General features: G+C 37.3%; 1 protein-coding gene across 2 annotated transcripts in view; it reads right to left on the bottom strand.

The window, feature by feature from the left end:
- LOC113170693 (CUB and sushi domain-containing protein 3-like) overlaps window positions 1-19,689 on the bottom strand; it is a 196,595-nt gene that overhangs the window by 155,872 nt on the left and 21,034 nt on the right. For both annotated transcript variants that reach the window (XM_026372889.1, XM_026372888.1), the window contains exons 3-4: window positions 14,237-14,349; window positions 4,717-4,911 (exon numbers count right to left, since the gene is read on the bottom strand). In XM_026372889.1, the coding sequence (XP_026228674.1) occupies window positions 4,717-4,911; window positions 14,237-14,349 (308 nt within the window). The remainder of the gene's footprint in view (window positions 1-4,716; window positions 4,912-14,236; window positions 14,350-19,689) is intronic.

Below are 19,689 nucleotides of genomic sequence, written 5' to 3' on the forward strand. Positions count from 1 at the left end.
CTGGATGTGATGTGTCTGGAAGCTGTACCTGAACTAAACATGTACTTGAATATGTAATTTTTTTGTATCTGAATAGAATAGAAATTAAATCATTATAGAAAATAATTGCTGGGCATCTGCTTAGGCCTGGAGAAATATCATGAAACTTGGAATGCACATCAATCAAATATCAACACATGGCAGTAAAATTCAGTACTGTAAATATGGATAAATTACCTTGAGCTGTATGAGGACTGAACAAACCACAAGCTGTCATCCAGCAGTGTTTATGTTCTAGGTTTTGACTGGAAGGCACAGAGGACATTGCCACAGTATCAAATGACACTACTGATATTACTTTAGAAAACACAAACACAGACAGGAAAGGCTATTCCACAAGCTAAACACGAATTAAAGCTTTTTATGTTGCTTCCTAGCTCTTTGTACGCCATAACAGGACGTTGGAACAAATAAAAAAAAAAGCTCCTTAATGGTCTTCTCTGAATTGTTTTACATAATATCAGACATGCTCTCTGATCATTGTTGAACATCATTCAGTTTAAGTGGTGGCAGCAAGAAACCATGTATAAAAGTGTGAGTGAAAGGTTCTGTGAAGACCTGATTCGTTTACACAGCCACTTTCAGTGATAATAACATCACTTAACTCATTTATGTGTCTGCAGTTGTAGCCAATTAAACTGGTAGGTTTAAACAGACTACAGCTGTAGGAAAATTAGGTAGATACTTGGTAGCAATTCATTATTGTGGAGAAGTACCATGGCAGGTTTCTTAGCCGTTTCTTTCAGAAGCATCCATGCATAGTACTGTATATCATAAACTGGCAAACTGCTGTCTGAGGCTGAAAAAATGCTTTGCAGCTCAAGAATTTTAAATGACTTCAGCTGGATAATGCCTTACAGCTCCCATATATTCACATGCAGTGTTTCATTTGGGGTTCATGGCAGCATTTCAGGTACAGTACAGATTGCCAATGAGGATGGTGACAAAAGAAGCACTGAATGCTGGGCAATGTGTTCAATAGCAAATCATTAGAGCATGCTCTGGATTTAAAGACGAAGAAGGATCTGTCTCTTTTAAAAACGATGGCAGTTAAAAAAAAAAAAAAAAAGATGGTGGTGAGGATTAGGACTGCTTTAGCTGGGCTCATTTACATCCCCAGCATCAGTAATCTAATGCTACTTGAGGAGGGATTAAGCCTCACTCCCCTTGACTTTGATCAGATATACAACACTTGTCTTTCTACTTAGAAATATTCACCCCCAAGGACAGAAAGGAAAGGACTCATGTATAATTTTCTACACTACCTCAGGTTTTGTAATAATCCCTGTGTTAATGCAAAGGCAGCAACTGTGTCTACAGTAAGTCCCTTATTTGCTTAGCTGTAAGTCATGTTAAACATTTAAAGGTTGAGGAATAGTAAGGAGATCTGTAATTAGTGAAAATCATGTCTTAGCATATATATTTTTGGGGGTAATTTCTTTTAGTGACCATCTAACCATAATTTCAGATTTAAATGAATTATGGGTAAAGAAGATGATGATTCAATGAGTAATAATGTCTCCCAGCACCAATCACAATGTTTTAAAGAAGCAAGATTATTCTGTGGCCTAGTTTTCTTATTCTATTGGACAGCGGCTGCCAGTAAGAATGACAGTGTATCAATAGACCATATTCTCATGTTACAGCGCTGTCCCTGTTTGCCGTGTCACTGGCTGGTTTAATGAATGTCCAGAGACAATTTAGATAGAAGGAATCAAAATGAGCTCCTGGGACAGGCAGTAGCAAATCACGATTAGAGCAGACATTAATTCTCCATCTCACTGCCTTACTGCTTGGAGTTGACTCTACTTCTTGTTGTCGGTCCCTCAATCTCTTTGATTATACACATATACCATCACTCTATGTATGTCTAGGTATGTCTCTCTGTTTTTGTTACAACCTTCCAAGTTCTATTGTTCCCTCTGATAGAGATAGCCATGCTGAATAAGTCTCTGGTTAAAATGTGCTTAGGAGTACGACCTAATAATATTACAGCTTGTAAGTGTCTATACAGCAAAATTATTATAGGACTCATAATAGCCTATAAAATTGTTTACCATGATGCTTGTGTTTGGGTTATTTCATAGGGAGGCAGGAAGAAAAATGAAAAATTGTATCCACACTTTATACTTGGTAACTTTCATGTTGTGCCTCCAGGGTAAACATAGCAGGGTCAATTGCCATTAATTAAATGGGATTTGATGACTCTGTCCAGCAAATACACTAATCTGACAATTTTATGGTTTAGTAATGATGTTTAATATTGTTCATATTTAGGTTCCACACAGTTTCATTACTCTGCTGTAAACACAGCTTTTGTATGGGGGGAAAAAACTGTATTTAATGGCTCGTTGCGCATACTCTTTTAGCTCCTCAATCTCTTTATCTTTCTATTAGTGGTACGAAAAAAACATTTGTCATACAAGGTGGACTTAGTGGAAGGTGGACCAGGATGGAGACGAGAACTGGGAGAAAGATGAAAGAGAGAAATCATAACAAAAGGAGGTCTGACTGGACCAGTTCAGAGAATGAGGAGACAGTGGGGGGTAGACAGTGGATTGGGGAGAGATTTTGTGTTGTTGTGTGGTTAATGTGAAACAATTGGTAATGAGCAAAAAGGGCAGGATCTCGGAGGAAATAAGATCAAAGGACCATCTGCCCACATACAGGAGCTGGGCCGGATTTAGACGAGAGTGTGGAGCTCAAGCAGTGCCCAGGCCTAAAAAGGGGAAATGTTTCTGGCCTGTGGCAATAAAGCCTTATACTATCCCTAAATGGAAAAGAGGTCTCCATCTGCAGCTTTTGTTTCCTCTACAGTATACTTGTCATTTGTCAAACTAATGCTGAACCATGTTTTTGCACTGTGGAGAAAAGTTGCTCTGCTGACTTTGGGACTGCTTATTTTAAGATAGGAGAGGGAAAACTTTAAGTCTTTTGTTTGGATGACCACATCCAATATGTGATAATTAATTTAACTGAGTAATACCATTATTATTGATCATTATTATTCACAATGAATACATTGTGCTTATATAAAGAGATTATTAAAGGACAGAGAAAACTACCTTAAACCATTTCATTAAGAAAAATCTTTTATTTTTGAGTGAGTAAATAATTCTGGGGTCAATTTTTTGATAAACCTACTAAAGCAATAAGAAATAAAGAATAAAAACAAACAAGAGCAGCCTATGCTGTTAGAATGAAAGGAAATTATCTTTAAAGGAGAATGGCTCTCATTCCTTCTCCTTAAAGTATTTGCTTAATAATTTGTCCTTGCAGTTTACTGTATGAAATGGTGACTCACTCTTAAAAAAATTACAAAAACAACAGTCACGGCTTTCTCAGGCTAAAAATGAGGTTCTAGCTGAACCTATAGGGAAGTGGTCTGACGTCTGACTTTGCAAAGGCAAACTAAATGGTGTTCAATGTATCACAACTTTGACATGCACTCAAACTGTAAGTAGCTCAGTTGGTAAAACAGTCAAACCCCAAGGTCAGTGGTTCGATTCCTGGGTCTCCTGCGTACATGTCTTGTCCTTGGACAAGACACGAAAACCCATAGTAGAGATGATATGTACTGACTCCAACCACAATTTCCCCAAAGAGAACAATAAAGTATGTTAATTTATTGTTACTAATTATATTGTTGTTTAATTGTTGTATTAATTATATTATTATTATTATTATCATGAATTATTATTAGAATTATTATCTGTGTTGGTGTAAGGTAACAGGTTTCATTTAAAGCAATCATGGGATACACAGCATTCTATGATGGGTGTTTCAGCAAACAGCAACAATCGTGCTATCATTGTATATAGCATTTAGTTCACTCTGTTCCTTCTTGGTGTGCTTTTAGTTTCACAGCACAATTAACCTGACAAGAGAGGTGACAGAGACATCGGTAAGGCAGCAGTGAAAAACAAATCATTGAATCAAAAAAAAGGGCCACACTTTGATACGTTAGAATCATAAAAACGTGCATACAGAAGAGAAATCAATACCTGCTTCTTATAGTATGGCAAAAACAAAGCCAAAACTTAGTGGATGTGTAACTCTTGCTTACAGCATCAACGTATTTAATCCATCTCCTCTGCAGGAATAAATATTTAATTAACCTTTTGAGCCGCAGAGGCTCTAATCAACTTCTTCAGCATGAGTAAAATCTTTCCAATCCATCAGATAATAAATGCAAATACATTTATATATTTAATGAAGACTTGTGCCACATTTTACAACATGTGGCACAAATTACTCACCTAATCACACTGCCATCAAACTGTCAATCATTGAAAAGCTATTAACTTTGAGCAATTCATAATATTCAAATGACAAGAGGTCAAAACAAACCAATCACCTGCACATTTTACATTTCTTGGTAGCATATAAAATATATAGATAGCATGTATTCTCCACAGTACCATTGAGTCACATATTACAAATGGGAGAAAAGGTTGACTTAAGACAGCAGCAGCCAACAGGTAATTTAAAATGATTAGTAATTTTTCGTGTTAAAACACAGCAGCAACCTTACCTCCAGTAGGGGTTCTTAGGCAAGACCTCCTTACGCTTACCCAGCCCTTGCCTTCTACCTTGTATCTCATCTCACTTGTAAGTTGCTTTGGATAAAAGCATCGGCCAAATGACTACATGTACAGTAAATGTAAACATCCTCACCTCTGCAGATTGGCACAGGGAAGTCCCACACTGACACACCGGCTGCATTTGTGGCACAGGTGAGGAGTGAATGTCCGTCCAGGACATAGCCAGTGACACACCGGTAGCGGATCTTGTCCCCTACGTTGAACTGAGTTCCATTCAGTATGCCTTTGGGTGGAACCCCTGGATTTCCACATGAGCTGCTTCTCAGCTCTGGAAAATGTAAAGAGAAGAGAGTATGTATTGTTTAAAAAAAAAAAAACAACAACAACAACAACGTGCTGCATTAAATATGTAAAAGTATGTTTTAATTTTGTCTCTCTAAACAAAGTGATTATGTTTAACCTTTAATCATTTTGGCTATCTAAAAATATTACAAAGATACAAACAAGATTCTGATTGTATCATTTCGACTTTAGCTCTTGCATCTACACTCTCTTAATAGCTAGCAAATGTCAATGCAAGTTAATAATTTATGCCGTTGCTACTCAGATATTACTACTCAGTTATGATTGAAGACCAGCAATGCGGGACGGAGAAAAACAAGTACATTAGCATGTTTTACAAAAAAAGAAAAAGCAAAGAAAAAGATGGCAGGAAGACATGAAAGAAAGAGTGTTACAAGTGCAACCTATAATAATTTTCTTGCATGCTTCAAACAGCAATTCTGTGAGGAAAGAAACCAAAAGCTAGCACTGACCTACTCTGAACATGAAGGTTGTGCTTGTAGATAACATCAAGGCCTTTAAATGTATTATGTATGTTATATTTCATAATAAAAAAATAAGTTTATAATTGTGTCTGCAAATGTGACTTGTTCTTCAACAGATCCAGAATTGTCCCACTGAAAGGAACATAAAACTTACTTCTGTCCCACAGCTTGTGAACGTCAAAAAGCCAAACTTTATTAAATTAATTTCTTCCATTGCAGTAGACACAGTGGTGCTCTGCTGGCTGCTGGTTTTTAATTTTTCTTTACATTAGAAAGCTAAATAGAAAATTATATTTGAAACCCAGATCGTGACGTTGATTTCATTGACAGACATCTGTGAAGTCGAATTTTCTAATGTTAATTTCCAGGAATAATTTTTGTGATCCAATTACTAAACCACTTTACACAACAGATGCTCACACACACACACACACACACACATCTCTCATATGTATGATCTCTAATGAATGCAATATAAATCTTCACCATCAACTGCAGGCTGTTTATGTTTATGAGCAAAATTAAATACTAACAGACTGCAATAGGAATAAAGTCGAGAAGAAAAGAAGATCTCAGAACGTGTGTGTGTGTTTTTACCAACTACAGAAACTTTAGTTGACACTCGTGAGATAACAGTGTGGAACACTGAAAGACTTGGGCAAGTCGCCCAAATTTATCTTTCCACCTGTTTTGTTTTTAATCTGTCAATTAACCAGATGACCATTTTCCTGTGTTCCACATGCTTGTACATTACCTGTCTGCTGCTTTAAATACTGAACAGCAGCTCAGATCAGCTGTCGCTAACTAGTATTAATTTGATGATAAAATAAATGTGATGTTGTCGATGTGTTTGCTTTTTGCACATGTGGAGAGGCAGACTTCAATACATATCCCTACCACCCAGATTTGTGTTCTCACTACTTAACACACCTACTGTATCTGGACACATAAATTCATCTTATTAATTACAATAATAATAAGATGTTAGTTAGTTATCCATTCTGTATAATCTATGTAACCTTATTTTATTTTAACCTTCTACTCACAACTAACTTAAGACAAAAAGTATATCCAAACAGAAATGTATGATTGACAGTCTAACTGAGCGATGTTTTTGTGAACAACATTCACACCGAGGTATGACTTATGATCCAGAGACACTATTCAATGTTAATGATACCTGACTGATGTGGTGGTAAACAGCGAGAAGCAGAGTTGAGATTCCACACAGAATTTGACCAGTGCAGAGGTCACTGGTGAAGAGCTATAACCAGACTTTTAAATATTATATTCATATGCAGCTACAGTAGTATGCATTAGCAAATTTGTAAACTATTGTTCAGACTAAGGTTGATAAAGGTTAACCATGGCAGACTATTTTAACATTTAAGTCTCAAATGGGCCATTGTGGACAAATTAATTTTAACCTGTAAGGTTAAATCAAATCCTAAAAATGTTGATTCACACAAAAGTTAAACTTAATAGCAATAAAACTTCAATAATCATAGATTGTGTTCACCTGTTCATACATCGGTGGTAATATTCTGTAACCATGGTACACATTAAACTTATCAAACTTAACTATAAACTACTAGCTATAATGAACATCCATATCCCTATATGACATTTACAACAAAAAGAAAATATGCCTCTATGGGAGCTACAGACAGCCTGTAAAACTGAGGAGCATTTGTTTGAAATATCAAATTTGTGAAGCTCAACAAAGTGAGACTAAGCACATCAAAAGCAATCTAAAAGCCCACAAACTCACCACGAGAAGCCTTTACAGTTTGATGCAGAGAACATAAGATTAATATTCAGCACACTATTCAACTGAAAAGCATAAAAAGAAATGTACAAGAGGAAAATCAACTGGTCAGAGACTGGTGCACCCAGATGTTATCCAGAACTTCCTATGACCAAATAAGAATCCTGCAAATACATTAAACCATACACAGAAGAAAAGTTACCTTGGAGAATATCCTGTATTTCAAACACACATGAAATTAGTTTAAATGGAAAAATATAGCAGAAGAATAGGACATGCTGACATTGTTAGAGTTAGAAATAATGATTTTGATGGAAATGATAATGCAATTACAGCGTGGTAGACCTTAGGCACTCTAGCTGTCAATTTTGATAGCTTTCCTTCCTCAAGGTCCCTTCCACTCAGTAAAGATCTTCTATTTTACCACCTCCAAAGCAGTCCCAGACCATCACGCTTCACGCCTTCACCATGCTTGACTAAAGGTATTAAGCACTGTTCTAGCATCTTTTCCTTTGTTCTGTGTCTCACATATGTTCTTTTGTTTGACCTGAAGACCTCAAACTTGGACTTATCTGTAGAAAACACCTTCTCCCAGTCTTTCAGTGCCCAATGTCTGTGCTCTTTTGCCCATCTCAGTCTTTTGTTTTTATTGGCCAGTTTAGATACAGCTCTTTCTTGGCAATTCTGCCATGAAGTTCAGCATCCTGAAGTCTCCTCTTCAGTGTTGATGCCGACACTGGTGTTTGATGTGTACTATTTAGTGCAGCTGCCAGTTAGGGACCTGTGAGGCATCTTTGTCTCAAACTACACACTCTTAGATATTTGTCTTCTTACACAGTTGTGCATCGGGGCCTCCCACTCCTTTTTCTGTCCCTGTTAGAGGCAGTTTGTGATGCTTTCTGAAGAGAGTAGTTAACAGCATGCAAGTTTCCTTGCAATTTATTACGTTGAGTAGCTTTTCTAAGGACAACAATAGACTGACGGGTCTCTAATGAAACTTTTTTCTTTCTGGTCACTGGCACCTATTGGAACCTGTAAACAAACAACTGCTAATGTTCAGATATTAAACTAACCTAAAGAACGGCATGCTCCCTTGCATGCTCCAATATTATAATGGTTCTCAGCTGTACAGCAAAACTGCAAAAAGGTTTTCTCATTTACAATTAGCCTTTTAAAATTATTAACTTGAATTAGCAGCCATACCAGGACACTGAAGCAGAGAAGTGACAATTTCATCACAAAGCAATCTGTACAGTAGTTGATTCCTATTCCTAAATAAAGCTATGGCCTGTTTATTTTGCAAGATTTCTTCCGTCCACACTCTACTTTATCTCCTTCTGTGGGTTAATGTAGGATACACAGCAGCTGGTCCTATACCTGGTGCTCAAGGCACACTGTCCTGCAGTTTTGTTTTTTTTGCCCAACTATCCCAGCACATAGAGCTTCTGATTGGCTTACTAAACTGATCTAGGTGATCAGCAGTGGGTAGGACAGGGAGAGATGTAAAACAAGCAGAGCAGTATGCCTTGAGGACCACTGATAAACAGTACTTCTGCTCTATTTCTCTCCATGACTTCGGCTTTCTTACACTGTATGCTTGCATAAAAGTAATGTACCTGTAGGTTTGGCAGGCTTTTTGTGTAAATTAGGCTAAATTTGCAATCTTGAATTTTTTTGTCCATTTCCTTTTTTCAACCTGAGACATTATATGCTAAGACTGCGTGACTATCAGTAAAATGAAAAACAACTGTGCGCACTAGTGAGTGTTACAAATTTTCTCCAAAAACAGCTTGTACTTTGTGCCCCTCAACAGAGCTGTAATTTCAGCTGCCAGGTGTTTCTGGGACGGTGGGCAGATTGCACTCACCAAATAAAAATGTGATAATGTAAATTATTTTCTGAGACTGTACAGTAACACATTTTCCAAGAAATGTAGCTGCCATCTCACAGTGCAAGGGTACGATGCATGTGGCTTACTCTTAGACAAATTGTCCAGCATGTTTTGTCAGATTTTTGTCGAATGTATAAGGTGTTTGTGATTTAAAGATTCACCTAAACCTTATTCTAAAAGTTACATTCAGAGTAATTTATGTTAACCATCCACTGATATAATCACACTTTTTGGACAGCTGTTCCATGTATGCAGAAAAACAAAACATTCACTCTTTCAAGTAAATATTTTGAAAATCTCACCCCAGGTCACTAATTAAAAGGTAAAAGATGCATCTCGGCTGTAATTATACCAATGACTCATTGCCCTTTGGTGTATGAAAAGTCATAACTATTGTATCAGACAGAGATGTATGCATTTCAGACACACACATCCTGTGAATTTATTAATAGGATGTGAATTAATTCATGAGATGTGTTGCAGATATTTAGAAGAGTTGCTGTGGTTAAGGCTTTTTATTGCAGGCAAAATAAAGCTCAGCTGCAGTAGCTGCTTATCTTAATGTAAAACAAAACAAAAAAGTAATTTCACTAATATGAGGGTTTTAGGGGCCAGCTTAAAAAACAAGTATTTTAGATACAATGTCAGCCTTGAAATAATAAGAGTTGTTGTCTGGAGGACCTTAAATAAATTGGTGACATAACTGAACATTCGGGAAACAGCTGCTTCTAGACACCAGAGGCTGAGCTAAAGCTGAACCTAAGGTAAATTTGTACAAACTTCACTTCAGGATGAGACAGAAATAGATGTAAACAATGCTAATACAAAGTCAGTGAAGCACCCACAATTTTGTACACCTGGTGTACAAAAAAAATAAAAGAAACAGTTTGAAAACAATGGCCATAGTGCTTAATATCATAACACACAACAAGTATTATTTTGTATACCAAAGAAAACCAAAACACACAATATATACAGCATCAGATATATATATATATATATATATATATATATATATATATATATAAATAAAATGCTGAAAAAGTTTTAAACCAGTTAAACCTCTGACCTTTACAGTGTTTGTGGTGGTGGTATGTGATTGACTTCACACTAGAGCCTACTGAGTTCGGCACAGCTTACTTTCCAACAGCATCTTGCAACAAATACTAAAGGTCCTGAACTAAACGTTGGTTTAAATTTATTCTTGACATGAACAATTCAAATGGGCAAGCAGAACCTGATGAGAGATCAGCACAACATTTCTCTAGAGAAGAGGCCTTACTTACTTACTTACAGCTTAGAGACTTGAGCTTCTCTGAAAAGTCACATTTATTCTGTGCTAATTACTCTTTACACAGAAACCAAAACATTTCAAAGTAAATAAAAGAGGAAAGGTTTCTATAAATCATCTTGTTGTTGACACCCAAACCAATCAGATCTTAGATCAGGTGAGAGTCTGGCATTTCCCATCATGCCTTGAGGTTTAGCAGTCGGTGGAGAGAACTGCAGCGCCTGGCTCCAAAATCTGCAGCTGTCTTGGTCTCACCAGGTTATCATTGCTTCAGAGCAAGTCGGGATGAAGTCTGACAGAGGACTAACCAGCATGCCCTGCGTGCAGCTCACCGGTAATCAAATCTGTGCAGAACTTGCTCATCTCAAACGAGCCTAATCTTTAGCTTCATACTGTGTTGCTGAAGACTGTCCACCAACTCAAAGAAATCATATTGGTTCTGTTATCAATTACAATTATACCATTATAATTTAACAGCAAACAAGAACAGTGGTAAGGAATTAGTTATATGAACTAATAAATGTGGTAGTTGTGCACGATTTCTCTACGGCCAAGCCATTTTTTTCTCCTGTATATCTAATGACTGCGTAGCCCTTTGAAGAAGATGGTAGGTTTGACAGAGTGGCAGTGTTTGGGTGCACACAACCAGCACACCTTCCCCACAAGAGCCACCTGTTTAGACCTCATATCTAGCTACCTAGCTGGCTGCTTTGCAAGTGGGTAAAAAGGAAATCCACCATGTTGGATCGCAGGGCAAAGCAACTATTGACCAACACGTGCTTCCACATGTACAGTACACATGCTCACACTTGCAACTACTTTTCCAACTCAGGAGACAAACTGCAGAAGGACAAATGAAATGATTTGAGGAGAAAAGATGAAATATTTTTCTACGGGTCAGCTGTCTTTCACAGAGTTTTCCACAGAAAGGGCAAGTTGAAATGGCACCAAGGCAGCTTTCAAACAGGAACGGCAATATTTTCATCACAAATATAGAACCTTCAGTGAAGGGCATCCAGATAGCATTACTTCCATATCAGTACATGCATTGTGCACAGCTATAGTCTGTCTCTATCCATTGGAAAGCTATGAGCACCAGTAGCTATTATTTGACTATGTTGTAAAAAAAAAGCCCCTTTATCTGTAATAAAGACTGACCCTCTCAGGTTGTGCTTGTGTGTCAAGACTGCAAGAACACACTGAAAACGTCATGATAGTATAGAAAAGAAAGCTCTACTCAGTGATAACACTAACATAGTTGCTGGTGTGCAGTCCAAAATACTTGACAAAAGACTAACAAGCCAACGAGAAATTAAATTCCATCTGACCACGTCCTTTACTGTGTCCTTCATATACAGATTCAAATCCACTTAATTACAGTCATGATTCAATCATCTCTGTGGGACTACAAGCATCACACAATTTCTGTCTACATGAGCAGTATATACATATTCATGTTTTTTGGGATGAAGCACACCACTTCAGCATAATAAGCAAGACAGTGGTGACATTGAATTCCAGTGAATATAAAAAGTATTTTCTTTGCTTGTAATTTTTTTTTTTTTTTACAGTGATGAACAAAAACCTTATGTACCACCAATGTGAAGACATCTCTACAATGCAAACCAAAAAAAAAAAACTTGAAAAAAGTGATTGCATAAGTATTCAACCCCTTCAAGTAAGTATTTAGTTGATGCACCAGCAATTACAGCATTGAGCCTGTGTAGACAAGTCTCAATCAGCTGTGCACATGTGGACGTTGCAATTTTCGTGCCATTCTTTAGCAAAACTATTTTAGCTCTGTCAGGTTGCACGGGGATTGTGAGAGAACAGCCCTTTTTCAGTCCAGCCAGAGATTTGGATCGGTCTGGGCTCTGACTCGGCTCTTCAAATCATTAACATTGTTTCTTAATTCCCTCATAATGTCGTCCCTCACTGGTTTCTCTCTTGCACAGTCCTTTGGTTTTGAGGACAGACTGCTATTCCTTGCATTTCCTAATGATGGATTTGCACTGTACTCAAAGGGATACTGAAATTTGGAACTTGGAAATTTACAATAGCTTTTTCTCTGAGTTGCCTGTAGTGTTTTTGGTCATTATGCTGTAATATGTAATGTTTAATGTTAAATGTGGTACATATGTATGCAATAATTTATTTTATATTTTTTATTAATTCAGATTAGTTTGTAGACATGTGTTTTCACTGTAGTCTTATTGTTTATGTTTGCTTATTGTTTTGACAAAAACAGTCAAATAAAATGGACAATATTTCAATGTAAAGTATAAAACCTTCCAAGGGAGGGTGGAAAAATATGAATTTGCAATAAAAAAAAAAAGATAGGTTACTATGTATGGTTTGAAAATAAATATAGTAATACACTAAATATTTGTGTTATCTAGGTATATGCCATTGTCTCTCAATCAGATGATGATGATTTGATGCCCCATTCATGTTATACAATTATTCTACAACACACAACAATATGTTCATGATATACTGTTCTAAAATTAATAGCCTGATACCAAGATTTCTGGAGAGACTCCTGTGGAGACTTGAGTAAGCAATACCATACTAGTTAGATAGTTGTTTAAATATTTATGCAGTGCACTCTGCACCATGTTGTAACACTAGGCTATTAAAGAATGAATGATGAAACTGAGCTGTACATGTTATGATCTATGCATTACCATACGACAGATTGACTACAATCAACTCCAACACTTTAAAGTGACGACATTATATAGCTAAACAAGAAATTGGGCAGATATAATATCCCCCACTGTGATTGGGAAATATTCTCTACCTTCATCCCTCTTCGCTGTTGAGTAACCGGAAGTATCTGCACCTCATGTTCAACAAAATGTGATTAACATACAAATCAGCATGAAATTCTGTTGAAGATTACACAAGCAAAAAGTGGAGGCAGAAGAACAAGATCTAATTCAACCTAACCACCCACTGGAGATTGAAAGAGTCATAGACAGAGACAGGAGAGGGAGGGAAACAGAGCAAGAGAGAGTGAAAGAGTACAACTGAGCAGATGGAGTGGGGAGAGGTCCTGTGCTGGCCAGGTCTGGTGCTGGTGGGGAAATGAAGAGGGAGTAAAGGGCAATAGAAAACAACATTGTGGCAGGGTGGAGGAATGAGGCTAGATGATAGGGTCAGCCTGTTAGTGCAAGAGAAGGTAAGGGAGCAGAACAGAAAGAAAGGAATTAACCAAAAAGGAGAGGGAGCAGAGAAGAAGAGAGGTGAAGTCAGGAGGCAAACAATGAGAAAATGAGGGATGATAATTAAGGATGGAGAAGACTGAAAGAGAAAGGAAGGTTTATCATAATGAAAAATATTAGAAACAGAGAAGTAGACGTGGATGAGAAGTGGATTTCACATGAAGAAGCAGGGGGGAAAAGAGCAGGGGTGAGCGAGGTGGTCACAGAGGGATTGCTCATATTTAGACAGTTCCCCACTGCAGTAAGCTCTGCTTTAGCACAGATAACTCAATACATCCATTAGTTCAACTAATTCCCTTTGCCATCTGCCATGCAATTTCAGATGCACCTCTGGAGTCACAGAAAAGGTTCAGGGCTTTATGGGGGAGGGATGTTGATTTGGAAAATATGACATTAATTTGCTTAATTGAAGTGCGTAATGTTTCCTTAACTCAACACTGCAAGTCCTACAGGAAATCTGGCAGACTATGTGTGATCACACATCACTCTCTTAATAAAATAAATGTGCATACTTCTCCTTGCTGGTAGATCCCAGTTACCTGTCCTGATCATGGCCTGACTGAAATTCCAGATTTCTATAATGTAAATGGAAATTTTAACAGGTGTAAAATATAAAGAGCAAATAAAAGAATAATAATTCTTTCCTTACCTTCATAAGCTACCTTAAATCCATGAGCGCTTACTGCAAAGTCACTGGTAAGCCTCAGTGAAAAGATGGAGCCAGAACTGGTAACAGGCGAAGGCATGGTAAATCCTGTTAACCTGCAGATCAGAGACAGTCTTCAGTACAGAACAGATGATATCATTTATATCATTACATTTCTATCACAATATTGATAAGAACTGCATGATGTAGTTCACATTTGAGCCTAATTAAGAAGAAGACAAATGTTTTAATGAAGTCTGTATAATGGCAGTCTAATAAAACCTGTCATGAATTATTAAATATTGTGGTAAAACATTTGCATTTTTCAGCTTTGACATGCTAAAAGACCTTCCAGCATGGATGGATGTCATTGTTCCCCGACTACATTTACCATCATTTAATTTTTATTTCACCAAAGTGACATTATTGGAAGAGACACACAAGACAAAAAGTTGTGAGGCAGAGAACAAAATGCTGTTTGTTAAATATCTGTAATCTATTTTTAATTTAAACCAGATGGAGCACCAGGTGAAGTAGCTCATGGTACATTTACACATTCCTACAGATAGGTAAGTTCACTAAAATATAACAATGCACATAAAAAGTAAACCAACATAGCTATCTCTAAAAATATGGACTGTGGAAAGACCTCAAGCTCTGAACTATCGGTGAGTTTGTGCACCACTGCATTTTGTGTCTAATAAAACCAAACTGCTCTGAGAATGTGATGCAGTTTGTCCACGAATAATATACTGGATGCTATACAATCAAAACCCAAGTGAGGACCTTTCCGATTGTTGGATGGTGTTTCAGGGCTGGCAGCTGCATTGTAACAGACTGCTTCATTACTGAATTTCAAATTAGGTGTCGATCCAAACAAATCCATTTATTTTCACAACGTCGTAAACAAGATGTGTTGCTGACCATTCCTCTGTGACAGTAGCTGATGTTCTCTGAACCTTTCACTGCTGTAAGCCAGGCAGTGCAGCACAAACAGAACTTGGGAATGAAACAAAGTGTCTCCTCCATTGTCATTACTTTTCTCTTGTTATTTTATGTAGCCAGCTTTTGGGGCAGTTTGTGTGACTGAACCTCTGCTTGACAATAAGCCAAGTGAATAATGTCTGTAATAGGCCAAATGTGGAAAAACGAAATTCCCCCAGTGGCAGCAACGAAGAAGGTGGGGTATTTACAGCTTCAATAGAGTTTCCAATTACAGCACTGAACTGTGCTGGTTCTTGCAGTAAATAATTACTTTGTCCCAGGTACTGCACAGCATGCCAAGATACCAATAAGTCAACGGACACATGAACTAAATCTGAATACATTTCTGAGGAAAACAGAATTTAAAATGTGACCTCGTTAGAAGCCTAATCACGCAACAAGAGCACTGTATTGAATTAGCATGACAACTTATTTAAATTAAAAGTGAAGGGAAGTCTGTGCATCATAAAAAAATGTCTTGTTGTATAGAGTGCGTAAACAAAAATAGAAAGGTCTGTATCCCAACTACTATATTTTAATCACATTTTACTCATTTGTTTTTGACATTTCATTTGACATTTTATCCCAACTAGCTACAATCAAAATATTACATTTATTTTGCAAGCCTCAAACAGCAATAAATTCACAGTGTGGAGAATGAGGAAAACAAGTCAGTGACAAAAATGCTACAGAGCTACAGACAAAAGCAAAATATCTACACAACATACACTGCTAAAATATTAACGCTCTCCTTTCCATGCAGATCATTAAATCTTTGCATTGGAAATGCCACATTCAGTGTGGTCCCACATTTAGTCCATGTCACATGTCACAAACAAGCCCTTAATCTTTCTGCACCAACATAACTCATCATCTCAGTGCCATTTCAACAAGGTTGGAGGGGTCTGCAGTGTCGTTTTCATGTGGGAGTTAAAGCTTTACAGTTCATCAGTACACTGTCTAGCTGGGTAGTCTTTAAATTTGCCCTCCTGGCCCCAGGTTTGGAGAGGGGGATCCACAAGGAAACTAATTATTGGCTGAGCAGTACAAAAGAGAACAACAGTCAATGGTTACAAAGTGCATGCTCACATAGGGTTTGATGGCATCCTCCATGAGTGCAATGCAGTTACACAATGACACTAACAAGGGCCTTGGTATGCAATGGTTACTAAAGAAGTAAACAAAATGAGCACTGAAGTTGTTTGTCCATGAATCAAACCACTGAGCAAACACCTCACTTTGTGTTTGCAGCACTGACCATGAAGACAGTACATAGGAGAGGGGGGAAATGTGCTGCTATGGCAACATGTGATACAGAGAGACAAAGATGAGAGAAAAAAACTAATGCAGCATCATATACAAGGTAATGTGAGGAATTAGACCGGATGAGCTAAGGTCTAGGTATTTTTTTCAGTCTCCTACAACCTGAATATCACAAATAAAGAAAGGACATTTCCTCATGACCACAAGCAATGTGGATTAAAATGCCATACAAAAAAGCTATCAAACTGCACCTCGCTGACACGTTGCAAGCCGCAGAAGAATAAATCCTTTCTTGAATCACATCGTTGTCATCATGACACAAAACGGCAAGGGAATGAGAATGGATTTGTGTACTTCAAGCGGTGACATCTTTTCTAAGGTTGTCAGTGAGGAGGATTAAGGGTTGGTAAAAATTATGTATTCTTAGATATATTTCTGATTCAGGCATTTTATATCTTCTTCTTCTGGTCAGGATGATGCCGGAATAAACACCTGAACAAGCAACCCCTTAAACCATGAACATGAGACCAGCTGCCTATAAAGCAATCACTCTCAATTGTTCTTTTAAAAACTGCTTGTCTGAAGCATTGTAAGATGTGAACATTGCTATGTAAGTCATGAAAACCAGCCTGACATTTTGACAGCATCTACTGAAGGAATCTTTGGAATATCTTTCTGTGTTTTAGTTTGTTATAAATCAAACAAGCACATTGTGGCCTAAGTACGTCTCTAACAAAAAGCAGACAAAGATCTGCATTATGAGGCATTCACTCCGGCCTGTTGCTTTGGCAACAGGAGCATCAGGTGAATGGTTGGAAAATGTCATTAGCAAATAAACGCCATGGGTCTAGCTGGCATCTCAGACGCAGCTTATAAGCTTATAATTTTTTTATTTGATTTAGATATCAGACACAAAATCAGCAAATTAAAAATCACATTTTCATTGAGGACTATTCAAGATAAATATGACCTAGGCCAAATTCACCAAATTAAATGGATGAGAGCTTAAAGTGTTGGAAGCATCACAGTCTGGTAGATTAAACATGCAGCACATATAGGTAGCATAATTATATCACAATACTGACAATATGACAACATTCTTATCATAGGGAGGAACCATGATATATCATGGAGAGTGTGATATAGGACAGCACTATTCAAAAAAAAATAAAAGGTTAATAAAATGACCATTTTTGAGCACACTGGTAGTCAAATTTCTACAGCGCATGCTACATAACTGCAGCGTCCCAGGTTCAAGTCCAGCTGGGGACCTTTCCTGCATATCATACCCCTTCTATTCTGTCTACCTCTTCACAAGATAGAGAAAAGGCAAGAAATGCACAAAGACAAATATGAGAAAAGAATATGACAATTTTATCTTTAGTTTAGTTTTAGTTTGTCATAGGAACTATAATTTTAGAAATCATGAAAACGTTCTTGTTTTGATACTTGGCTACTGAAACAGCAGGTTAACTGACAACCACTTGCATTTTATGTATAGTTTATTCCATCTCACTACAAAACACTCTCTTCACCGGCATATGGAGTAAACCCTGAGGTGACAGGAGAGCTAATATCAAAAACAAATTCAAAAACCTTTTTGGTATGCATTTGCTTTCCACACACAAAAAAAGAGGATTTAAAGTATTATTTATTTTAACAGTCAACAAATAAGTTTGCATTTAAGCAAAATATGTTCAGAAAACCACTAGTTGAAGGCACAGAGAACTGTAAACCTAACTGTACATTACATCTATTTCATCTTGGAGTTCACACTTCAGAAAAATGTGTGAATTAAAATAAGCAATATTTTCAAATTCAGAGAAAACCAGGCCATCCAATGCAGATCATGGAGTCTTAGTCCATCAGTAACATTATTTGTTTTAACCTCTGATGATGATGATGGAAGCTGGCATATCAGAGTTCACACGATGTTGGAACCAAATTATTTGTGTGAAAATGCTTTGATGGATTTGATCTAAGTCAGTTCAAAGAACAAAAACATAATTTGAGAAGTGTTCATAGTGGCACAGCAGGCAGTAATTATGATTTACTCTAGGCACGAGCAAGATGGGAACTTATAAATAGAATCAAAGCTTTTAACAGACAAAAACAAAACACACTTAAATCTAACTTTGGCACCTTGCTTAACTTCTTTAGGAATTCCAAAGTGCTATAATTGTGACTCAGAAAGAAAGGTGTTCTGCATTTGTATTGGACTTTATCAGGTCAACCAAAAATGTCACTGTGGATTTAGAGATGCCTGGTGTCTGAGCAGCAACGGTACCACCCTTTTATGGATCAAAGAAACACCACTGGCAGCAGAATGACTGTGTGTGCCTGGGAACAGAGAGCCAATGATTGCCTCGACAGATGCAGCCTTTCCTTCCACCTGAACACACTACATCAGCCCTGAAGGTAGCTGTCAGACATTCCCGCCATCTGATTAGTGTGTCACGGTAGCATGGTGCCATACAGAGAAAGAAGAGAGAGATGGGAATGATGTACCTCTATTTGTCTGACTCACTGTCTCTCCACCTCCAGCTGTCTTTCCTTCTGTGTCGCACTAGCTCTCTATGGCACACTAGCTCTCTCCTACTTTGTATTTCTCATTTCATTCACTCTGTTATTCACCGTTACGTTTCCTTTCTTGTGTTAATGGTTCACAGTTCATGTCACTTTGCCTCTTCGTATCTCTTTGTCTCTGCACACCACTCTTTGTAGCTACAGTGCCCTTCACCTCTGTGTGTCTAAAAGAGGTAAAACAAAAAACAGATGTAAAGAGATAAGAGCCCTTAAGTGTAGTGAAGGAGCTTACCACGCAAGCAACAATTAAAGTGAAACATTTGTCTTGAGTTTATTGTTAAAAACAAAACGAAGCAAGACCTGTTATTTACAAATGTGAATAGTGGCCTTCCTCCTGGCCGTCTACTTGAAACAAAGAAAAACATCATGGCGTGATTAATAGACTTATTTTGCACTGACATGTACTAATTACAGCAAAACTCTAGACACCAAAACTTTATTTTGAGAACTGCAGTAAGAAAGGTAAACTCATTCTATTAATTAATTTATTTGTGGTTCTTCTCTGTCTAATAAGTGTAAAAAATAAGAAAATATTAGATAATATTAGAAACCTCTAAGTTAAAACCACAGTAGTATACTACATTGTCACATTGTCAACATTTTCAGTAGAAATAGAATAGACA

Source organism: Anabas testudineus, chromosome 16, assembly GCF_900324465.2.
Source record: "Anabas testudineus chromosome 16, fAnaTes1.2, whole genome shotgun sequence".
In the NCBI taxonomy this organism is placed as follows: Eukaryota; Metazoa; Chordata; class Actinopteri; order Anabantiformes; family Anabantidae; genus Anabas; species Anabas testudineus.